General features: G+C 45.6%; 1 protein-coding gene across 2 annotated transcripts; it reads left to right on the plus strand.

Annotated features, from left to right (window-relative positions):
• The first annotated feature begins 7,690 nt into the window (after positions 1 to 7,690).
• Positions 7,691 to 23,428, plus strand: mfhas1 (multifunctional ROCO family signaling regulator 1). 2 transcript variants are annotated; one of them, XM_069700962.1, is made up of 3 exons: positions 7,692 to 11,330; positions 22,983 to 23,226; positions 23,363 to 23,428. In XM_069700962.1, exons 1-2 carry the CDS (start codon positions 8,381 to 8,383, stop codon positions 23,111 to 23,113), a joined length of 3,081 nt encoding a protein of 1,026 aa, XP_069557063.1. In that variant the 5' UTR covers positions 7,692 to 8,380; the 3' UTR covers positions 23,114 to 23,226; positions 23,363 to 23,428. The 2 variants fall into 2 exon arrangements, with proteins under 2 accessions (XP_069557064.1, XP_069557063.1); XM_069700963.1 differs by lacking the exons at positions 22,983 to 23,226; positions 23,363 to 23,428 and adding an exon at positions 22,136 to 22,221 and having other exon boundaries at positions 7,691 to 11,330.
• The last annotated feature ends 1,542 nt before the right edge of the window (positions 23,429 to 24,970 follow it).

A 24,970-nucleotide genomic window follows, 5' to 3' on the forward strand; every position in this document is an offset into this window, starting at 1 on the left:
ACTGTACCACCCGATGAATATTTAATCTGAAACTTTGCTCTGACTTTTTCTTCCTTCACAGAAAGTTACTGTGACGTGTCTTAATTCATTTTAGTTTTATGTATATAATCACAACATCAGTCGTGTCAGAGCTCTTTCGGGTCGTGATCCAACAGTTCCTTAAGAGTGACAGCTGGAAGGAAAAACTCCCTTTTAACAGGAAGAACCCTCCAACAGAACCAGACTCAGTGGAGGAGAACATCTGTATCAACCAGCTGGAGAGCAGAGAGAGAGAAAAGGGAAGTTTGTTCTTCCTCTCCCTGAACCTTCTCTGCTGCTGCAGGGTTCTGGTCTGTGGTTTCTGAGATTTAAAGAACTAAAACATGTCTGTGAAGGTTCAGAAGGTGTTGTAAATAACAGCAGCTAAAGCAAAGGTGACTGGACCTGAGACAAGTTTCCGACAGGAACCGCCTCGACGATGGAGGAGGGACGATTGCTTCTGATTGGTCGCTGTTGAATGATGGCAGGTGAAAAGAGAATGGAAATAACTTCATTATCATCATTTGAGAAGGAACGTGTTGAGGTGAGCGTTCAGCCTCCTGAAAGACACGCACCCTCGTAGGCAGCGGCCTGTGAGTGAGGAGGAGGAGTGGGGCAGCTCACAGGCTTAAGGTGTGTCACACCCAGTGGAGGCATCCAGGTAGATGAAAAACACAGATTGTTGACCGGTTGTGGTGGATGAGATTGCAAAGGACCTCTGTACGGATCGGGGATACAGCGGAGAGAGTTGATCCTGCTGGTGCAGCTTCTGTAGACAACCAGGTAGAAACAAACACGTCGTTTCATGAATCGGTACCTGAACCTGTTTGTTTCGAATCCAGGACGACATTTCAGTGGAGTTGTTTTTTTGTTTCCTAACCCTGTGTTGATTTTCCTAACCCCACCCACCTGTTGTAGCTAAGTTTCATTTTCCTGTAAATCACAGGGCTGTACACATGCAATTGGTTTAATTTTGGTCTACAACAGGAAAACGTGTGAAGTGATACTGATTGTTCAGATGATGTTTTTCTTTTGTCTCTCTTCACAGAATCTGCCTGTTGGACTTCAACAGACTTTGGAGAAGCAGAACTTACATTTTGTTTCCAGACTTTCTGAAAATGAACTCATTTCTGTTCAGCCATGAGCAACATCTTTCTCAACAAGCAGCTTCATTTGTCTCTCTGTGTGACAACAGTGAACCCAGAATGAGAGAGATCACGGACGAGCTTCACTGCATCGCTGCTGAACTGAACTACATTCAAGAGGAATTAGACAAAGTTATTACTGTCGGACTTGGTATTGGAGGAACTGTAGCTATACTAGCAATGTTAGTTGCTCCTTCAACTGGAGGTTTGAGTTTAGTTTTAGCTGGAATAGCTGCTTTCTTTGGATGTATCGCTGGTTTCATTTTCTTTGTAAAACAGAAAATAATACAAAGCGGAAAAAATACACAAAATGCATAACCTATTAGAACCGTTCAGAACGATTATTAAACCTCTTAAGAAAAAGCTGGAAGATGTAAAGACTGCATGTGGAAGTGTTCGGAAACAGTCAGTCGGAGCTAAGGCCTCAAGATTCATCAGACTGGAAGTCAACATACTGGAGCTGTTCTTGATCACCGAACAACTGCCAACTTATCCAGATGCACGGCGGATTAAAGAAGTGTCCGATCGGTACCAGAAGGTTGTCAATGAGTTTGTAAGGATGAAAACAGAACTGCAAACGTTTTACATTTAGTTAAAGACATTGGGCCTCATCTATCAACCGTTCTTAAGAAGAAATTTCTTCTTAAACCCCACTTACGCTGATTTTACAAAGATCCTGGCATTTGTCAATGTTTTCTTCTTAGGTAAGAACAAAATCTACGCATATCTACGATAAGAACACAGATGCGAACAAATCCGGGGTGAATATGACTTAGACTTTTTCTTATGACAATTCTTAAGAACAATTCTTTTTAAATTCTTAAGAAGATATTGGTGCATGAGGCCCAATGACTGCTGCTGTGTACATACATTAAATCTCTGGGATCCGGTTTAACAGGTTCTGACTAACGCTGAACAGCTGACGTGGATAAATAGAAACCGTGGAGCTGGGATAGCTTGATTCACCACGGCAACAGGTAAACAAAGAGCAGTCTCAATTTGAATCAGACAAGATTATATAATCCATTCTTGGTTTGGATCTGGATCAAACCTTCAGTGTGTGCTGTTCACTGCTTGTAAATGGTAAACACTTGTATCATGCTTTATCACCTTATGATCTCAAAGTGTAATTTAGGGTTCAGTGTCTTGCTCAAGGACACTTGGGCATGTGGACAGGAGCTGGGGATTGATCCACCAACCTTCTGATTAGTGTGCAACCCACTCTACCATCTGAGCCACAGCCTCCCAGCTGCAGCTTATTCGCGGGTTTATGATACGTTTGATCCAAAACATCAAGCTTATCCTGATCCCAGCAGGAGGGGGACTCGGGAACAAACTGTAGGAAAACTGTACAACTGATCAAATTATAGAAATGTTTGTATTGTGTAGTTTTTATACGCTGATTAATATGTTGGACTGGATTTGTTGATAAAGTAGAAAAAGTAGACATTAGGGCTCCTGTTATCCCTTTTAGTACAGTAAAAACAAAACAAAAAAAAAAAAGGATTCTGTCTGAATAAAATGAAGGGCTGTCAGTATGTATAATAACTGACATTTATAATTTTAAATTGATTACAATGACATCAGAGATGAACCAGTCAAAATGTATTTGTGAATATTGTATTTTGATGTGTTTGTTGTGGGTCAGATGAAGGTCTCGCTGTGAAAGAGGGTGTTTTTGTTGTTTTATTGTGCCGTTTCCTGTCTCTTCAAATTAAAATACTTAAAGTGAGCCCATGCTGGTTGTTGTTCTTTACGCAGCTGTAGCCTCCATCGTGATCCGTCTTCGTATTTAGAGCTTGGCGATCTGGATTTGATGGATCAGGATGAACGGGTCAGATGCAGCTTTGAAACAAACAGCACCGGAGTAAAAGAGATTACCTGAACCTCGATTAAATCAACTTTTTGTCATATCTCTGTTTCACTTTTTTTTTTTTAAATGTCGCTGAGCAGCAATTAATGTCGACATGTCGTAAATGTAAATACAAACTGACACGAGTTCAGACTGTGTGTGAGCAGCGAGCTGAAGTTACCACATTCACGGACTCGGAGGCCTGCAGCACACTGCCGGCGTGGCGCGTGTCTCTGGTGTCTGTTGCATTTCAGACTGTCAGCAGCTGCAGCTCTGCACCTGTGCAGCTTTCGTCTCTCACAGTGAGGCAAGGTGCAAGGTGGGATGATGCTCCGCCCACGTCACATATCAATGAGACACAATTATGAAGTTATGTGAATTATTAATAAATCCTTCAAATGTCTGATTAAAGCAGATAAAACAACATCATTTAAAACACTTACAAACTCAGTGCAGTGAAATATTCCCGAAACTGACTACATAAACTAAATTAAACTGTAAACACGTGTGTCGTAGACGTTGACATATCTGCTGACAGATTTCTGTAGCTTCAATAAAAAAATACAATACCTAAACATGAGGCAGCGTCTGCCTGGATGGACCTGAACGTCCTGAAGTGAGGACGTCTGTGCACAACCATTTCACACCCAATTATAGACTAAACGAAAAGTTTGTGTAAAAAAAATAAATAAATAAAATGTCACACTGCCGCATTCTGAAAGGTACTTTAGGGTTTTTTCAAGTAAAGGACGTCCCCATGTGACACAACAAATATAACTGTCCTCAGAAGATGTGCCCACAACAGTTGAATTGTGGTTTTAAGGACTTTTTGGTTATCTAAACAGGGGGAAGCCTCTCGACACTACGAGCAGCTGGCAGAGCTGAATCTGAAACTGAATCTGGAACTGATTCAGTAATCCTCTATGTGTCCAGCAGGGGGAGATCTCACCACAGCTGCTTCGGTAATCCTCTAAGTGTCCAGCAGGGGGAGCTCTCACCACAGCTGCTTCGGTAATCCTCTATGTGTCCAGCAGGGGGAGATCTCACCACAGCTGCTTCAGTCTCCAGACAGATGTCAGAGGATGAACAAGTGAAAACTTGAAAATTTGAAACAACATTACAAAATTCCAGCTCTTCACAAGTTAGAGTCCTGACATGGAAGAACAACGCCGGTGTTGTGCCGGAGCGTTTTGATGAAGAGGAGCTGAGGTTTCTGTGTGTTGAAATGTCAGGTAATATGTTACCTGAAGTGCGTGTGTGTTTGTGTTTGTGTGTGTGTGTTTGTGTTTGTGTGTGTTACACCTGGGGAGAAGTAATTCATGTAAAAAGGTCATAAAGAACCTGCTGAACCTTGAACATAATACAATATTGTTACCATCATCGTTATTTTATTGCCTCCCACTGACATGTGATGTAATCGTTTTATTTGCTGACAGGGGCTCGTTGTGACTGCTGCCCATCGACTCCTTCTCGTTTTTATTACCTGCTAGGTGTTTGTTTAGCTCGCATATCTGGAGGGATATTTGAGTTGACTGACAACATCAGTCAACTCCCAGCAGAATAAACAGAGAACACAGAAAGAAAGCCCACACTACAACAGCTGCAAGGAAAAACTCCCTTTTAACAGGAAGAACCCTCCAACAGAACCAGACTCAGAGGAGGAGAACATCTGTATCAACCAGCTGGAGAGCAGAGAGAGAAAAGGGAAGTTTGTTCTTCTTCTCCCTGAACCTTCTCTGCTGCTGCAGGGTTCTGGTCTGTGGTTTCTGACCCACCAACAGTTCACTGTCTCACTCTGCTGCTATTTTATCTCTCTCCTCTCCCCACACTTCTGTGTGTTGTGTTGCGTGTTGCAGTTGTTTGCGGGCGTCAGTCTGTTCTCTGATGATGATATTCACATAAAAAAAGGCATAAAGAACCTCCTGAACCTTGAACATAATAAAATATCAGTGGAGAAGTAATGAAGTGTGTGACCGTCCAGAGTCTGGTTTCTGATTGGTCGCTGTCGAACGATGGCAGGTGAAAAGCGAATGGAAATAACTTCATTATCATCATTTGAGAAGGAACGTGTTGAGGTGAGCGTTCAGCCTCCTGAGAGACACGCACCCTCGTAGGCAGCGGCCTGTGAGTGAGGAGGAGGAGTGGGGCAGCTCACAGGCTTAAGGTGCGTCACACCCAGGTGGAGGCATCCAGGTAGATGAAGGACACAGATTGTTGACCGGTTGTGGTGGATTAGATTGCAAAGGACCTCCGTACGGATCGGGGACACAGCGGAGAGAGTTGATCCTGCTGGTGCAGCTTCTGTAGACAACCAGGTAGAAACAAACACGTCGTTTCATGAATCGGTACCTGAACCTGTTTGTCTCGAATCCAGGACGACATTTCAGTGGAGTTGTTTTTTTGTTTCCTAACCCCGTGTTGATTTTCCTAACACCACCCACCTGTTGTAGCTAAGTTTCATTTTCCTGTAAATCACAGGGCTGTACACATGCAGTTGGTTTAATTTTGGTCCACGACAGGAAAACCTGTGAAGTGATACTGATTGTTCAGATGATGTTTTTCTTTTGTCTCTCTTCACAGAATCTACCTGTTGGACTTTAACAGACTTTGGAGAAGCAGAACTTACATTTTGTTTCCACACTTTCTGAAAATGAACTCATTTCTGTTCAGCCATGAGCAACATCTTTCTCAACAAGCAGCTTCATTTGTCTCTCTGTGACAACAGTGAACCCAGAATGAGAGAGATCACGGACGAGCTTCACCGCATCGCTGCTGAAGTGAACTACATTAAAAATGAATTATACATAGGCGTTACTGGAGGACTTGTTATTGGAGGAATTGTAGCTATACTAGCAGTGTTAGTTGCTCCTTTAACTGGAGGTTTGAGTTTAGTTTTAGCTGGAATAGCTGCTTGCTTTGGATGTATCGCTGGTTTCATTTTCTTTATAAAACGGAATATAGTACAAAACGGAAAAATACACAAAATGCATAACCTATCAGAACCGTTCAGAACGATTATTAAACCTCTTAAGAAAAAGCTGGAAGATGTAAAGAGTGCATGTGGAAGTGTTCGGAAACAGTCAGTCGGAGCTAAGGCCTCAAGATTCATCAGACTGGAAGTCAACATACTGGAGCTGTTCTTGATCATCGAACAACTGCCAACTTATCCAGATGCACGGTGGATTAAAGAAGTGTCCGATGGGTACCAGAAGGTTGTCAATGAGTTTGTAAGGATGAAAACAGAACTGCAAACGTTTTACATTTAGTTAAAGACATTGGGCCTCATCTATCAACCGTTCTTAAGAAGAAATGTCTTCTTAAACCCCACTTACGCTGATTTTACGAAGATTCTGGCATTCGTCAATGTTTTCTTATTTGAGATTTCTTCTTGGGTAAGAACAAAATCTACGCACACTCAAGAGCTCTCTGAAGCACCTCCGAGTGCTGAAATGTTTGTGCCAGCTAACTGGTTAATGTGTTTTCTTCAATTCAACAGTTGTATGATATTATAGCATTTCATCTACAATGATATTTCTTCATAAATCATAATTTTAATGATTATTTTTATTACTTTACAAGGTTTTATGGTTCTGAATTATCACTACACAAACACTTTGATGACTGATCAGCAGATTTGCTGTCCAGGTTTGAAAGCAGTGAATTGCTTGCTCTTAAATTAAAATGTATTAGACTTTTACAGTGTTGATACTTAATACAATAGAATTTTGTGTCTCATAGTGTTCGTTTTTTTTGGGTCTATTTGGTTGTTTTGTGTCACTTTGTGGTGGTTTTATTCCAGCGCCGGAAAGAAACAGCATCAGATGACTTTTAATTGGGTTTAACTGTTAAGTGTTCATCAAACTGAAGGTTTTATTCGAGGGGAGAAAATCCAGCTGTAGTGTGTCCTTTTGTCCAGCAGGTGGCAGAGGCTGCACATAAAAGAAACAGACACCTACTGCAAAACTTTATTTATAAAGCTCTTGCGATGCACATTTCACTTTCAACACGTGGTCTCCTCGGAAGAGACGTGTTGCTGCAAATCAAGCCAAGTTCAGAATGATAATTTTTTTTTTTTTTTTTTTTTTATTCACAAAACAATAACATGGTTGGATGGATGGAATATTTGATGTGTTGTCTTTGGTCTATACGCAATTAAATATGGTTTTACATGATTTACAAATAATCACAATCTGTTTTTATTTTACATTTTTCCACACAAATAACACACAAATACAAGCTGATAATTCAAATAAAACCCAAATGATTTTTTTTTTTTTAAACATAGTAAAAATGAAGGTTGAAGAAAAAATGTGTTAAGCATAAAAAAAATTAAAAATAATTCAGGAAAACAGAATAAACAGCGAGGATAATAAACAGTAAAAATAAACTTTAAAACCAAGACGATAAAGATTCCTTCAAATTAAAAGCCAGGTTAGAGACAGATCTTTAGTTTTCTTTAAAAAGTTTGAGAGTTTGATGTTCTGATATCTGCTGCTGCGTGAACTTTTACTTCAGATACTTGAAGTACTCATGTACTTTTACTGTTCTGAATGCAGTATTTTCACTGTTGTATTCGTGCTTTTACTTGAGTACTTGAATACCCCCCCCCGCGGTGTGCAGAGACCATCACGTCCAGTAGGTGGAGACAGAGTCCTGCATCTGCGGTGGACGTTAGCAGGGAAATCAGCTTCAATATTCCACTAACAGTCACTTCCGCCTTTATGGATGACATCATGTCACAGTAAGCATCTTTGTTTTATGTTTCTGCATCCTCTGAATGTTTTGAGTTTATTGGTCATGTCGGCTCTGTGGATACATTTCTGTCAGAATCATGGGTGTCTGAACTGATTTGTGTTTTAACCGAGTGAGGACGACCACTTTCCCTCCTCCTCCTCCCTGCTGCGTGGAGGACGGGGGAGGAGGAGGAGGAGGAGGGCTCAGAGATCTGACGCAGTGTGGCTCGCCCGCCGCCTCACTTCCACTCCCCGCAGCCAGGAAGAGACGCGGCTACTCGGAAAGCGCTTGGGAAACGCGCGGATCTTACCGGGACAGAGAGAACACAGCGGGCGGCTCGTGGCGGCGATGAGGACGGCTGTGATGGTGAGCGGAGAGCCGCAGCTCCGGGCCTCGGGTTCGGGAGCAAAGCCGGAGCTGTAACCGGGGAGGTCTGTGTTCATTGTGTGCTGAGTGGCGCAGGAGAAAAGGATGCCTCCGCGGCCGCAGACACTCCTCCCGCTGCCGTCGAAAAGCTCGATTATTTCCCGACACGTAGTGGCTCTTCTCTCCTCCCTGCCGGAGGGGCGGCTGTTCAGGAGCGCGCAGGTTTCAGTGGGACTCTGTCCACCATGCTGCCCGCTCAGGATCCATGAAAACTCTCAATGAAAACAACAAGGAGGAGGAGGAGGAGGGGTCCGGCTGCAGCGCCATGGAGGACAAGGAGAACAATCTGAAAACGGCCAGGTTGTGGAGGGATGCCGCCCTCCGCTCCCGGAAGCTGCGGAGCAACCTGCGCCAGCTCACCCTCTGCTCCAAAAACAACCAGATCGTTCTGCCAGAGGACATAGCCGAGGTGGAGGCACTCAACCTGGGCAACAACTCCCTCCAGGACCTGCCGGACGGACTGGGATCCACCCTCAACAACCTGCGCATCCTCATCCTCCGCAGGAACAAGTTCACTGCCGTGCCCCGGGTGGTGTTCGAGCTGGGGCAGCTGGTGGAGCTCGACTTGAGCCACAACTGCCTGAGAAGCCTGTCTGACGGTGTGGGTCAGCTGAGAGGTCTGAAGAAGCTGTGCATCAGTCACAACAAGATCCAGTATCTGCCGGCTCAGATCGGAGCGCTTCGGTCCCTGGAGGAACTCGACATCAGCTTCAACGACCTGCACGATTTACCCAGATCGTTCTCGGGCCTCGCCAGGCTGCGGACTCTGGATGCAGATCACAACAAGCTCAACCAGTTCCCCCCGGAGATCCTGGCCCTCGGCGAGCTGGAGGAGCTCGACTGCTCCGGGAACAAGTTCGAGGTTTTACCAGCAGACGTCATGAAGCTGCAGTCCATCAAAATCCTGTGGCTCAGCAGTCTTCACATGTCCGCCTTACCCGACACGTTCTGTCGCCTGCACAACCTGGAGAGCCTGATGCTGGACGGGAACAACCTCACGGTGCTGCCTCCTTCCTTTGGTCACCTGCAAAGACTCAAAATGCTCAATTTGTCCTCCAACCAGTTTGAGAACTTTCCCCAGGTTCTACTGAGCATCGCAGTATTAGAGGAGCTCTACCTGAGCAGGAATAAGCTGACGCATGTTCCTGAGGAGATAGGTGACCTGAGGCGGCTGGTGAACCTCTGGCTGGACAATAACAACATCACCTACCTGCCTGACTCCATCGTGGAGCTGGAGAAGTTGGAGGAGCTCGTTTTACAGGGTAACCAAATAGCCATTCTTCCAGATAATTTTGGGAAGCTGTCCAGAGTGAACATTTGGAAGGTGAAGGATAACCCTCTCATCCAGCCCCCGTACGAGGTGTGCATGAAGGGCATCCCTTACATCGCGGTCTACCAGAAGGAGCTCGCGCACTCGCAGCTTGCAGTGAAGCCGCGGCTGAAACTGGTCCTGATGGGGATGAAGAACGCCGGGAAAACCCGACTGAGGCAGAGCGTGGTGAGCACTCAGCAGGACGTCAAAGGAACCCAGGGACACAAAGGCATCGAGGTCACCAACTGGGTGGCGGACGCTGATCGCCATCTCACGTTTCTAGTCTACGATCTGTCAGGGAAGCAAAACTACGACCTCATCAAACCCTTTTTTCTCTCCCCCGGTGCTCTCTACGTCCTCGTCGTCAATCTCAGAGCATATTCACCCAGGAACTTTTATGCCCACGTCGGGTATTTCCTCCATCTGCTCTGCGCCAAAGTGCCCCACGCTGTCTTGCTGTTGGTGGGCACACACGCAGACCTGTGCGGAGAGGTGGAGGTGGAGGAGAAGACTCTGGACATTCACAGGCAGATCGGCCTGCAGGAGAAGAGGGACGTCCAGAGCCTGAGGAGCCTGGCTCTGCAGGTGGACCAGGCGCTGGAGCAGGGCTACAACGTCCGCACCTCCAGCCCCCACGTCCTCTTCTACGGCGTCTCCGACCGGAACCTGAGGCGCAGGAAGGCCCAGCTGCAGTACATGCTGAACCACCGGCTGCAGATCCTGTCGCCGGTCCTGAGCGTCAGCTGCACAGAGACCCAGAGGAACATCCAGAGGCTGAGGGAGAAGCTCATGTCCGTCGCGGACCACCGGGAGATCTTCCCCAACCTCCACCGTGTGCTGCCAAAGTCCTGGCAGATGCTGGAGGAGTTGCACTTTAAGCCCAAAGACCTGTGGCTCTCGTGGTGGGACTCAGCCCGTCTGGGCCTCCAGGCCGGGCTCACCGAGGACCGGCTGCAGAGCGCCTTATCCTACCTGCACGAGAGTGGGAAGCTGCTCTACTTCGAGGACAGCCTCAGCCTGAAGGAGTACGTTTTCCACAACCTTCCACGATTCATCGCAATTCTTAACGTCTTCTTCCAGAGGGACGAGTCCACGCTGCTGGACCGGCTCCTCTCTGAGGGCGAGAGGGGGGACAAGGGACGGGTGAGTCTGGTCATAGAGGACGAGAAGGGTGAGAAGCTCAGGGTCACCCATCTGCAGCACCACGTGGAGGGCTTCCTCCAGCACGGCCTCCTGCCCTCCAACGTCATCCGCCTGCTCCTCAGACCGCTCATCCAGACCCAGCAGGACCTCCACCTCATCATGGAGCTCCTGGAGAAGATGGGCGTCTGCTACTGCATCAACAAACCCCGCAGCAAGCCTCTGAACGGAGCCACCGTGTGGTACAAGTTCCCCAGCTACGTCAGCAGCGAGGAGGCCCGGGCGGAGGCCTCGGGCGGGGCGAACTCTCTGCCTCTGTGTCACTTCTTCTCCGTGGAGCAGCTGCACATCCAGTACAGCTTCCCCTTCCTGTTTCCTCCGGGGCTGTTCGCTCGATTCAGCGTGCAGATCAACGGCCACGTGGTCCAGCGGTCGGACGGCAGGCATCAGATCGTCGCCTACCGAGGGAAGGTCCCCGTGGTCATCAGCCACCGGCCCTCCAAGGGGCAGCTGCAGGCGGAGACCCTGTCCATCGCCAGCCAGGCCTCGCTGCCCAACATCTGGACCGCCTGGCAGGCCGTGACACCGCTGGTGGAGGAGCTGAACATGCTGCTGCAGGAGTGGCCCGGCCTGCACTACTCCGTGCACATTCTCTGTTCCAAGTGCCTCAACAGAGGGTCGTCCAACCCGCACGCCTTCCCGGGTAAGTCCTCTTTCTCATCCCTCTCAGGCAGCCCGCCCTTCACGCAGGTTTTCTTTGTGCACGTCAGTCATGCGACCTGCAGATCAGCAGCAGTGGCGCAGGAATTATTCACATCCTTTTGTTACTGTGTTAAGTAGGCTGCACTGGAAATATGACGTTATAACTAAAAGTAGCGATGGTGAGAGAACTCTTTTCAGAAACCTGAAACAGCCTGATGGACACGGCCGCACTTAGCTCCTGAGGGGCCCCAGGGCAAAGACGGGCCCCCTTCAGCCCCCCCACGCTCCCCGGTTTAATTATTTCAGCTGACATAAGCTTAAGTCCATATCGTTGTTCTCAAATGTGACCCGAGCTGTTTGTTCGAATGCAGATCAGAGAGAGTTTAGTAACCTCTGACCTCAAGCAGCAGAGTGAATAAACCAACCTGTTTCCAAATCACTTCATCCGACAGTTAAAAGGATCCATTCAGTCTGTTTTGAATGTAAAACATGTGAGTTATTGGAAGAAGAACAGTGAACTTATGAGAGCAAAGAAAGTAGTTTTTCCTGCCGTCTGAAGTGTCCTGACTTTAAAAATGGAACAACTTGTGACTGCTTCTTACGTCTTCAGTTCCAGTTATTTCCTCCGGTCACATGTGCGACGCCGTTTTCATTCCCACTGGGGGAACTTTTTTTTTTTTTCTTTCTTTCTTACCGTCCTGATTTGGTCATTTTTGGGGTTTATGTTTGTGCTTCTGTAAGTTTTATGTTTATTGTTGTTGTTTCTGTCTTTGTCCTGCAGCCTGAAAAACGCAATTAAACAGCTTGGTGTCTTTTAGTCATAGTGATTTGACAGACGGCATGTCGGCAAGAGGAAAATGTATTTCTTCTCCTCCTTTAAAGGCCGATGTTGTGATGTGATGAATATCGATCGATCCGATTTGATCGGCTGCGATCCGCTCCGGCGGTCGCGTCTCAAATGGACGTGGTGGAAAAATAACCTTTAAAGTGAAAAGGATGCAATTTTTTTTTTTTTTTGGGACTCGCTGTGGTTAAACTTCACCGTAAAAACACATCCCACCTGTGTCCCTGACGTAAGACTGAAACGTCACATGAACGCGTGAAAAGGAAGGAATGAGTGTTTTCGAGGCCTCTGGTTTTTTTTTTTGGACTCGGGCTCATGCTAGTACAAAGCCAATATGTGTAAGCCCCCAGTCCTGCGTGTTCTTTTAATGAGGCAATAGGAGAAGATGTCAGGCTTCAAGATATTTATTTAACAGCAGCAGAATAATCAGTGTTGCAGAGCTCTGGGTCCAGACTATGCTTCCCTGACAACAACAAAGTATGTGTCAGTTCACGAAGTCTGAACTCCTGACTCTCCCTGATCCAGTCTTCTTATAGTACAGGAACCAAAAAGTCATGTATGGTGATGTGCCCTTTGTTGATTGGTCGAGGTGGGCCGTCTTGCCTTGTGGGGACGTGTTGCTCAGGTCAGTAACTTATTCTTGTTTTATGACTCGGAAGAAATAAGAAAGACAGAAGGTGAAACTAATGGTCGTGCCATCAACCGTTACAGCCTGTGGCCTTGTTATTATGCACAGCAGCATGCTGAACCCAACAGGATCGCTGATCTCAGCAGTATCGCTGACCTCAGCAGTATCGCTGACTTCTACAGAAACAGCCTGTTGCATCCGCCTGAGGATTAATAGTTGATTAATACGAGATTGTATACAAGGAATATAATATGGCATACATATACAGTATTATTGTAAGCAAAGACTAGCATAGGATAACAGGTCGGAGTAACCTGCAGCGGACGAAACAGGACCGAACATGTTGGAAATAGTTTATGTGTGATGTCAGTGTGATCGCATCAGCTGCCTTTTAACGAGTGGTTTTAACGGCTGCAGTTCGATAAGAGAAGTTCCCTCCCGTGGGGCCAGTCTGCTCAGTTTTGTCCTGCAGCTCAGCTTTTCATTGTGTTTCCAAAATGTCGTACTTGTGCACTAACACTCTCTGTTTTGAGTGCATAAGTACGTTCACACTGTCCACAAATACCAGGACAATGCACTCAAAACGGTCCAAAAAAAAAAAAAAAAAAGAAGTGTGAAACGCTGAGACACTTTCCATCCTAAATGGGCGGATGTAGAGGAAGGGGCGGGGCCACCGACGTAAAGGATTTTCAAATTAACGCGTCGGAGGAAACCTTTCCTGAATGCCGCAAAAAAAAAATATATATATTTCAGTACTTTTTCTGGACAGAAGAGTGTTTATTGCGAGAGCGCACGAAAACATGTTCATTTCTGAATAAAATGATTAAAGCTGCGGCTATTTTGGCAGGTGTCATCCTGAGACCTTGCAGGGGTGTTTTTAGAGGGTTAACAACTGTGTCTGCCGTTGGAAAAATGTTTCCTGCTCTCAGTTTCATCCGGCCTTTTATGGTGGTGATATTTTTGGCCACGGCGTGTCGTATGCACTTCGGACTCTGCAGACTCCAACAGACAGAAAAAAAAAGTTTGTCCTCTGTGGAAAGTGGGACTGTTAAAGAGTTTCAGGAAAACGCCGCTTCTTCCTCCTGCAGGCTTCACGTGTGAGTCTGCAGCACGGAAGTAGGTCGTCTGGCGACATCTCGTTACTCGATTGATTAGTCCCTCGATTGACTTCACTTTTAATAACGGATTCATTTGCATTCATTCATCATGCATTGTTTTTTTTTAATTAAACATTTGCTGAAAGCAGCTTTTCACAATGTTGGTTTTTAGTCCGCATGTCCACACTCACACGGGATTTAAAAGGACGAAACCTAAGTTTTTTTATTAATTTTTTTTTATGCGAACATAAAAAACAGGTTTTAAGCTGCAAGCAAAAAAACTGTTTGTCAGTAAGAATAAGTAAACGGAAGCGGGGTCGAGGGGCCGCCGGGTCGGTTGGTTCGCGGCCGGGTTGGTAATCCAGCCTCGAGCGGTGGACCGGAGGTAAATACCTTCCTTCAGCCTTGCAGGGTATCGAGTTGGCCCAGAAATAGAAGAGAGTCGACCCCGACTTCAAGGCTCAGACTCATCACATATCTCACCCTCGGTTCAATCCCCGCCATCTCCACATCTCTAAATTTCCCCACTGTGGGATTAATAAAGTCTAATCTAGTCTACTGTTTTTATTTTTTATTATTATTATTATTATTATTATTACTTCTATCAGCGGTACTTCATTAACTCATGACTCCGAGCGTGCAGTGTCTTTTGCGTCTGTCTTCAGGTACATCGTGTTTTTTTTACATCGGTGGATTTGACCCGATCTGATTGGAAACCCGACGATACTACGTCCCGCCCACGGATAGCTGTAAACTGACTGCACCACAGGCCTGTCAATCAAACAGACAAGCCCACAAAGACACAGCTTTTTCAAACTTGTTTACTGCTAAGAAGGAGCGACTTTAGCTAACAACTCCGAGACAGCTCGCGGCGAAATTTTATTGACTTTTATATGCAATCTGTGGTCGTAACTCAAAACCTTCTGTAAATTCACGTGGCGTGACGCGTTTGTTTAGAGAAATCGTGGAGGCCGTGGAAGTTTATTTTCGTTGCATGTTAAACTGATGTGTTGTGATGTTTTTTTTTAGTTTTTTTTTTAGTTACGCAGTGTTTTTCCTCGCAACTGAGATAAAAGGCCGTGTCTGAGGAACACGCGGATCCTCCGCCTTAACATTTCCACGCACTGCGTTTACCCGCCTGTTGCCTCGCTGGACGTATCTGCAGACGCTGTCGGTTCGACCGTGAGGACACGTGTTGCCGCTCCGGTCGCGGCACTTTCACTCTTGCTGCGAGTCTCAGTGTGACACAGCCGGCTGCTCTTAAACCAGTTAAAGGATCTGCCGGGATTAAAGCCCAGTTACAGATTCAATAGATGAACAGCGAGGCCGGTCAGACGCAGCAGAGCTTATGTAAATCTCACTGCTACGGCGCTGCAGATGCGGCATCGGCCGGGAGGCGGGGCCTACCTGTCCTCCGGTGTTGGCTCCTCCCACGCTTCACTTGGCACCTGTTTACTCGAGGCCCCGGGTTGTTTTTTTAGCTGCGGGCTTCGTTTCTGTGTTTGTGGTGGACCTCAGCCAGGTATCAGTGTGAACAGTGTCGGGACTGGAAGCAGTTTCTCTCGGCAGACTTTTATCAAACATAAATCAAACATCCAGTCAGTCGATGTGACGACTGAGGGAGGTTCTGGTGCGCAGCCAAGAGCCTGCTGGAAACACATTTTGAGTCCGCTCTGATTCACTGGATCTGTTTCTCAAGAGTTATTCTGTGAAGCTTTTAGTCAGCAAACTGAGAGCAAACCGTCAGGACGATTGACGAGACAATGTAATGACACCATAACGACTCATGGAAAACATTTACTGACTTTATATTTCAGGAGAGACGTTGATGCCTTTTGAATGGGAGTCTGTTGGTGCCAGAGTTTTTTTATTTTTTATTTTATTGCTTTTTTTTGAGCCAGAGGTTTATTTGGAGCCCCTAGTGGCCCCTCAGTGGTATTACACTTTAAGGCTTCATTTCAGATCCGGAGACTACAAATAATTTTATACACAGTCTATGGAGTTCTTCCCAACCTCAGGTCAAACTTGGGTTCAGGTGCTCAGTGTGGGAACTAATCAGTTTTATTAAAACTGTTTCATTTGTTTATCAAATTTTTTTTTGAATTTTTTTTATTCACTGCCATAAACATTTAGTCATTTCCAAATGTCAGTTTTAGTTTTCATCTTGGAGAAAAGCTCCTCAACAAATATTTTCCATTAACAAAATGAGCACAGCAGGACGGAAGTGAAATGATGTTTTTCCTTTTAAATAAGAACCTCATGATCTATCATTACGTGTCTTGAGTTTTCACACAACCTGCTGCCAGATCGTCAGCAGAAACATCTGGAAGAGTTCGGACAGGCTTTCATCTTCAGCCGAACATCTCTCATTGATTTCTCTGCCGCTGACATCATCATCATCATCATCATCACTGTCTGAGTCGTTCCTCCGAAGAACAACGACTCACAGCAGAGTGAGTTTGTTAGATGGACACCAGAAGGTTCTTTTGTCGAGCTATCGATCAATACGTTAGTTTTCAGGGTCGGTACTGATCCGTGTTCAGTTCCAGAGCAGAACTGTCATGTTGTGGCCTGTTGGAACACAACGGATCGGACTGATCGGTTGGTCTCGGGGGAGGCGGAGCTCCCCGGACCTGAGTCAGGTTAACGTATTTATCTAAGTGAAGTGTGCTGGTGAGTAATCTGGCAGGGAGGATCCTGTTACATCACCCTGCGGTAATCCTACTGTATTATCTCAGACATGTGACGGGGAGGAGGAGGAAGAGAAGGAAGACGAGGGGGAGGTCAGCTGACTGGAACGTGTGATAACCTGAGGACCTCCGTCCTCCACCTCAGACCTCCCAAATTGGACGTCCCTGCGACTTCAAACGTCTGACACCAACTCTGAGGTTTCTCTGCTCGGGTCTCAGTCTGCTGGAAGGATCTCAGCATAAAATCTCCTTTCCAAACAAAACTCACTTTATTGACAAAAATAACTCGTCATTTACAATCAGCAAAACGAACACTCAAAACAAACTGCTGCTCGATAACTAGAGGATGGATGGATTGATGATGATGATGATGATGGATAATGGATGGATGGATGGATGGATGGATGTATAGATGATGGATGAATCATTGAAACAATACTCCATTCGTGTTTCTAATCTATAAATATATGAGCCCTCTGAATAATAATTTTGATTGATTAATACTTTTACTTTTGAAGTACTCCTTAAAGTACTTTTTTCTGACAGTACTAGTGTACTTTAACTCGGTGAAAGACTCCGACCTGTAGTGGAAAAATATTGTTGTACCGTTACATTCCCGCTCGTCTTCACACGTGGACGATGACGTTTCTGTCACGTGAAGTTATTTTTTTACAGGCAGCAGGACTTTCTCCTGCACGTTGTTGTCTGTCCTGCTGCTCGCTCAGCTGTAACCTCCTCCTCCTCCCTCCTCCTCCTCCTGTCTGATCGCTGCAGTTGTCCTCTTGAGGATCGGGCCTCCGTGTCGCTGCAGCTGCTGATCACTTTCTTCAGGCCTCGCTCTGCTCCATTTCACTGATCCTGGATTTCATCGGATCTCTCGGTCTGATGGACTCACAGAGGAGCTCTGCAGAAACTGCTGTGAGCTCAGACATCAGAAAGAAACTCAAGAATGTTTGTCTCATTGACTGTATATAAAAGTGGTCTGAGAAATGAAGCAGATGCAGAAGTGCCTTAAACTGCAATACCACCGCCGTGTTTGTCCAAATATGGTCACTTCCTGCTCCAAACCGCTTCGAACTAGCAGGATGGCGACGGACAAAACCTCGAACTGGAGGCTTCATCACGGGCGTTCACAAACCGACGGGTGACGTCACTGCTGGTTGCTGCTTGGTTCGTCCTCTGGCATTGATCAATCAATAATCCAGATTAATCGATGAAGAGATTTAGAGCCGATCTGATCTGATCAGGGAGGTTTTAATGGATTGTATCAGATCCGACTCAGAATCAGAGATTATCGATATCTGATGAGGACGTCCCTGATCGATACTCATGTTCTCTGGCCGTCAGGGAGCTACTGAGCACGTGCAGACACACACACACACACACACACACACGATGAAAGAGGCATGAAATAGAGTCTGCAGACTGAGTGTCTTTTCCAGTAGCCTGTGTGTGTGTGTGTGTGTGTGTGTGTGTGTGTGTGTGTGTGTGTGTGTGTGTGTGTGTGTGTGTGTGTGTGTGTGTGTGTTTGTGTGTGTTAATCCTCAGGCTGATCCGATGGCCTCTGTCAGTGCCACAGCAGCTGCTCGTGTCCTTGGTCATGCTCATTCATCCCCTCTGCCGACAGCGTCTCCGCACACGTCGACCCGGGGGACGTGTCCAGAACGTCCCGGTTCTTCAGCTCCACGTCTGCTCCGGTTCCCCACCTGGAAGACGTGGAGCTGGGGACCGTATTGCGAATGACAGGCTCTATTCGTAAATACCAAATTGATTGATTCATTTAATTAAATAAAATACGTTATTTTAGTAAATGAGGGGTTAGATTAAAAAATGAGTTATTTCAGTGAATGACCGGTTATATTAGTAAATAATAAATTATTTGAGTAAATAAGTGATTTTAGTAGATGTGGGGTTAGATTAGTAAATAACAAAATATTTGAGCAAATAAGTTAATTGAGTGAATGACAGGTTAGACTAGTAAATAACAAACTATTTTAGTAAACAAATTATTTTAGTTAATTGCTATTTTAGTGAAATGGGAGGGTTTTTTCAATTTTAATACATAAATGAACGGCCACAATTAATGACTTCACTACTCCTTTTGTCCACAGCACACAGATATTCATTTCACTGCGATACGAAATAGAGAAAAGCCCAAAAATCTGAGACATTTGAAAAGACTGGAACCTTCAAAATGTTGGTAACGTTGCTTAAAACTTTTCTGATGAAAACTTCCTGTTTTGGCGTAATCCAGAGAAACTGCATTATTGTATCCTGCTGGCGGTCTGAGGCCTGCAGATCCTCCTCAAACTGTTTGGAGGCTCACAACGGAGCAGGAAGTCAAATCGGATGTCTGAGCAGTTTGTGAATGGAACAGACCCTGAAAGCTCAGCAAGACTTCGCAGTTGATTTTTGCAAACATCCAACATCTCAGTGGGAGTTTCCTGGAGACAGGAAAACCTCTCCTGCTCCCACACAAGTGGCTGTTGCCTTTTATGGCTGAAAGGCTGACAAGGAGAGGAGGAGGAGGAGGGGGGAGGGAGGAGGTGAGCAGAGCGGGAAATGATTCCTCTACCTGCTGATGGGATATTGAGATCTGTACATTCCTGAAATCAGGTCTTTGTCGGTCATTGTGCGACTCCTCTGGAGGCGGAGGGAGGAGGGAGGAGGGAGGAGGAGTCGACCTAATTCAGGACACGCAGCCGGATGTCTGAGCTGCTTTCAGTGATGAAACGCACATCTGATTTCCAGCAGAGGAAAAGTCTTCACATCTGTTCCTGCAGTGAAAGCAGCATCACCACAGTTTTATTTGCAAATAACAAGTTATGTTAGTAAATAAGTTCTATTAGTAGATGATGGGTTAGAATCGTAAATAAAAGCAGCATCACCATAGTTGTATGAGTAAGTCACGAGTTATATTGGTAAATAACAAGTAACTTTTATCACTAAATAACAGTTTATATGAGTAAATAGCAAGTTGTGTTAGTAAATATTAGTTTATGAGTAAATAACAAGAAAGTTATGTCACTAAATAACAAGTTGTATTCGTAAATAACAGTTTACATGAGTAAATAACAAGTAAGTTAAATCATTAAATAACACCTTGTATTAGTAAATAAAAGTTTGAATCACTAAATAACAAGTTATATTTGTAAATAACAGTTTATACTAGTAAATATCAGATTATAACAGTAAATAAAAGCAGCGTCACACCAGTTTTATGCGTGTTATTTTAGTAAATAAAATATATTAATAAATAAGTTGTATTTGTAAATAACAGGTTACATCAGTACATAAAAGCAGCATCATCACAGTTTAAAAGTGCTGCGTTCAAAGACTTGTCAGAAAAGTGCGAATGACGGTAAACGTTGTCCGTCACTGTTGGAACTTCACTCCAGTTCTCCGCGCTTTAGCCTCACGAGCAGCAGCAGGGAGTTCAGGACCGTTTCGGCTGCGAGTTTGTTTCCCCGCAGTCTCGGTGGAAGGTTGTTGAGGGAGAAGAGCTGCAGACAACGCTCAGGGCTGAAAAACCGCCGCGGTGTTCATCAACCAGTCTTCAACAGCTCCAGACACTCGGGGAGAACAGTAGCGATCGATAAGGGCTAATGGTTTAAGTGGTTCTGGCGGGCCAAGCAGCTCTTTCTGCCTCAGCCAGCAGCTCCACCTGAGTGCAGGCGGAGGTTCTGAACATGACGCCGGGTGATGATCGGACTTTATTGATTCCTCTTGTAAAGTCTTTTAGCGGAGAGCCGCCGCCCTCCTCGTGCACGTTGAAACACTTTCACCCCCTTTCAATCGCATTCCTTTGAACAAGATGTTTGTTTTAACAAACCCCCCCCCCCTCATTGGTTGTTGTAATGCGGTGACAGGTGGTCATCATGACGTGTGTGTCAGAGCAGGGAACAGATGACGGCTCAGGTCCGCTGCGATATCTGAACCAGTTAATCTGGGGAAGCACTGGGCCCAGAAAAGCCTGATTACATAAACTGGACGTGACCCAGAAGAATTACTTTGAAAATCCTGCATTGATCAGATCAGATCAGATCAGAAGATGGCAGGTCACCAGCTGCTGCAGCCCGATCGCATGCAGGCGTCTGATTTCTGGGACCTGTGTGAGTCGTTGAACGGGACCCTGCAGGGTGGGGGGTGGGGGGGCAGACTCGGTGGATGGGACTCCAGATGTCAGTCATGGAGTGTGTGTGAGGTTGTGTCATCTTTTAAAAGTGTGTGTCTGGCTGCAGGATGAGGTTTTAGGTCTGATAAACCCAGAAAAACACGTTATTGACATGCGAGTGTCTTCAGTGACTGAAACACACTGTGGAGATCAGCAGCGATCCATGGCGGTGTTACGTCATGCTCTGAGGCCACACCCGCAGACTGTAGATAAAAATGTTCGGTCTGAAAAGTGAAGCCGTGCAATACCACCGAGGGGCCACTAGGCGCTGGCTCCAACAACAACAAAAAAAAACTCTGGCTCATTCAAAAAGCATCAACTTCTCTCCTGAAATACAAAGTCAGCAAATGTTTTCCACGAGTCATGGTGGTATCATTAGATAAACTCCCTCCTGCAAATAACTCTAGCGTTAGTTAAATATTAGGACTCAAACACAGCTATGTTTGGGGGTGGGGCTGTTTGATTGATGGTTTGATTGATTGAGGTTTTCGGTATAGGTGGGCGGGGTATAGTGTTCTCGTCCCCAGCTCGTCCAAATATGGTCATTCCTGGCTCCAAAAAACCCAAGCTGTTGACACCTGGTTGGAGGAGGAAAACAACAAAGAGGCTGTAATTCTATTTGTAGACTGGTTTTGAACTCTGTTTTAGACTAGTTTTAGACCGACTTTGGACTTGATTTAAACTGGTTTTGGACTTGATTTAAACTGATTTTGGACTTGATTTAAACTGGTTTTGGACTAGTATTGGACTTGGTTTTGGACTTGATTTAAACTGGTTTTGGACTTGATTTAAACTGATTTTGGACTTGATTTAAACTGGTTTTGGACTAGTATTGGACTTGGTTTTGGACTTGATTTAAACTGGTTTCAGATGTGGTTTTGGGCTCGCTTTAAACCCTGTTTTGAACTTCTTTTAGACAGACTTTGGACTAGTTTTAAACTGGTTTTAGACCGGTTCAGGGCTGCTTTTGGACTGGGTTATTGGACAATGGATGGATGGAAGTTCTGACTGTAGTTCTGCACTTTGAGATGCGGCTGGCAGAACTTTACTTCAATGTAGGGTTGCTGCCTGTCAGTGGAGGAAACACCCCGACAGTCTCAGCTGTACGACTGCAAAGAAAACGGTGAAGAAGAAGAGGAAGACACATGGATGGAAGCAGTGCAACAGGATTTAAATTAGTGGTAAAGTTTTGTTGATACGCTGATTGAGCTTTGAGGATCTTTGAGCGCTCGACTGGCGTTAAGCTGCTTTAAACCTCGTTATCTGACCGATGATGGAGAAAATAGGCCAGTTGTTGTTGTTGTTGTGTTGATCCACAGATGGCAGCTGGTTTACTCAGGAACTGTGTGTGTGTGTGTGTGTGTGTGTGTTAGTGTTAGTGTGTGTCCTTTATTTTAATCTTTTATTTATATCTACACTGGAAACGTGAATTTTCCAAGGACATAACAACAGAGACAGGAACATCGGGATATCTGTACCGAGTCCAGTCACCCAAGCAGCTTCATCATGAACCTTATTGTTGTTTTATTCAGAACAAAGAAAGAAAAAGAGAGACCCGTTTGTACATTTACTGTGTGTCTGTTTGTGGAAACATGTTGTCCGTGTGTCTCTGAGCTGTGGCATGTTTTAGAGAGATTATCGTCACAGGAATAATCTTTTCATTTACACAAACAAAAATCATCCTAACCACTTAAGTACTGATCAGGTGATTTTTAGGAGCGTAGGTAAAATTATGTTTGACTTTTGCCCAAATTAAATCATTCTTATATGACAATAACCTCTTCGCACAATAAAACTTCTGAAAAAAAGTCCCACAGCTCTGAACTGAGAATTAACCTGCAGTGGATCCTGTCAGACAGAGTTCAGGGTAAAGAAATGACCTTTAATTAAACTGCAGTGGATCCGGTCAGACAGAGTTCAGGGTGAAGAAGTGAACTTTAATTAATCTGCAGCGAATCCTGTCAGAAAGAGTTCAGGGTAAAGAAAGAAACACCACTAAGCCAGCACTGACCTGAGATCCTGATTTTCAGCAGCGGGACTGGGCGCCCCCTGCTGGGCCTCAGTCGCATCACTCACGGTGAAATTACTGCCACCTGGAAGTCTGCAGCCTTTTCAAATGACTTTTTACTTTAAAGAAACAAAATGAACCAGTGTGATCAAATATCGCGTGTGTTCACGTGTGTGTGTGTGTATGTGACGTGTCCGTGTCGTTCTCTGCAGGCGAGCTGCTGAGTCAGCCGCGTCCCGAAGGTCTGACCGAGATCATCTGTCCGAAGAACGGGTCGGAGCGGGTCGACGTGGCCCTGGTCTTCCCCCCGACACCCACCGCGCTCAGCCCCTGTCTCAAGTGACTTCTGACACTCCCCCTTTCCCTCCTCCCCCACCCACCCACCCACCCACCCACCACCACTACCACCACCTGAGTCTGCTGGATCGCTGCTTCGCCCGCTCATCTTCCTCACACGTAAGTAGGAATCCTGGACTCTGGTTTCTCAGGTTCTGATCCAGTTTCCTACAAAACTCGGCAGCACATTTCAGTTTCAAAGTTCCAGCTGACGTCTCACCCGCCGCCGATTCTTCGTGTGTCCTTTGTGTTGCAGCTCCTCGGGCCTCTGGTGTCCCATCACGTCGGCGCCGACGAGCACAAACCTTCCCCACCCCCCTCAGTGCGTAGCATCCGCGCGGCCGTCGACGGTGCTTCGCGGCTTCCCGTTTGAGCCGCTGCTGCCAACGTGTCCTGCTTTCCAGGCCAAAGTGTAGCTGCAGCTGTGGGACCTAAAAACGGAGTGTGTTTCCTGCTCTTCAGAGACGAACTCCTTCCGAGGAAGTCCTGAATCAAGACGTCAACGTTTTAGAGGCACAGAGGACTCGGACCCGGGGACAACAACAACAACAACAATAAAAACTCTGCAAGGATCTTGTAACAGCGGGAGTGTGTGGGACGGGCAGCGTCTCCTCCGTGTGAGCGTCCCGTGCAGACCACAAGACTTCAGCCGCGCCGGTCTGTGACGTCCCTCCCTGTCGGTCGGCCATTATTATCAGCGGTTATGAAGCAGCAAGTGGAGATGTGTGTTTTTGTGGTTTTTTTTTTAAATACGAATGTACACCAAGAACAACGGGTGAGAATTAGAAACACAAAGTCAAATCTAATCCGGTCTAAGAATCCATTTTTTTTTGGTTCATTCATATTTTTATTCGCTTTTGGTTGTGTTTTGTCGACAGTTTACTCACAAAAAAGGAACAAAGAAAAGGCGTGGACGGGCAGGTTTTTTTTTTTTTATCCTGTGCGATTATACATACAGTATATGGCATGTATGGAACACTAGAGGGCTTTTAATTTGAAAGGATATGAGAAGTTGCATCTTTCAGCCATTCAGCGAAGTAACATCGTCATCACCGAGTCACTTCTGTCGATTCTTTGGATCAATATCAAACTGTCGCGCCCTGACCACGCCCACTTTCATCTGAGATGATTTGTGGGACGTATTTTTGGCCGCTCCCACAAACACGAATGTTCGTCAGTGAGCGAGAAATCAAAGCGACACCATCGGTTGGACAAACGCAGCTCCTCAAATTAAAAGCTCTTCTTTCAAATTAAAAACTTGTTTCGATTTTATAAGCCCTCGTTTTAAATTAGAAGCCCTTTGGTGCTTCATACACGGTCCAGCAGTTCTTGTTCACTTCCTGTTCTCCATTATTTTTCATCCGAAGTTCTTCACTTCCTGTTTGGAGGCGGCAGTGAGGGTTGGTTTGTGGTATTTATTCATGCGAGTTTTCCTTCCTGTGTTTTTTTTTTTTTTTTCCCGTAAGAGAAGATATTTCATTTCCTGTTGTTGATCAGAACCGACACACATGACCGCAACCAGCTGACATGCAAAAATACAATCACTTATTCTAAATAGAATGAATACATATTCTTAATCGGTCAGACTAAAGAGGAGCGCTGAGTTTACACTTTTTTTTTTTGTTTTTTTGTCTTTATCGGTTCCTTCTGTCAATCGACTTATCAATGAATTACAGATCCGTCATCTGACATCATCGTTTGAACATGGCGTCCGGAAGCCTTGTGGTCTGCACTCGCTCTGCATGGAGTCCGGAGAGTGTCGGGACACTGCTTTGGGTCGGGATCTGAAAAAAAAAACACGCTCCGCTTTGGGACGGAACTCGACAGCGGAGATGAAAATGTAAAGTTTTGATGCCAAGGATGT

The sequence above is a fragment of the Brachyistius frenatus genome, unplaced genomic scaffold, assembly GCF_029030835.1.
Source record: "Brachyistius frenatus isolate BFR_SWC_R1_liver_20210118 unplaced genomic scaffold, ASM2903083v1 Contig_35, whole genome shotgun sequence".
NCBI classification, from domain to species: Eukaryota; Metazoa; Chordata; class Actinopteri; family Embiotocidae; genus Brachyistius; species Brachyistius frenatus.

What these genes read in the sequence shown, in the direction of transcription:
- mfhas1 (XM_069700962.1), top strand. Translation starts at nt 8,381, where the DNA reads ATGAAAACTCTCAATGAAAACAACAAGGAGGAGGAGGAGGAGGGGTCC. An exon ending in CAACCCGCACGCCTTCCCGG is followed by an intron (nt 11,331 to 22,982) that starts GTAAGTCCTCTT and finishes CGTTCTCTGCAG; the next exon opens with GCGAGCTGCTGAGTCAGCCG.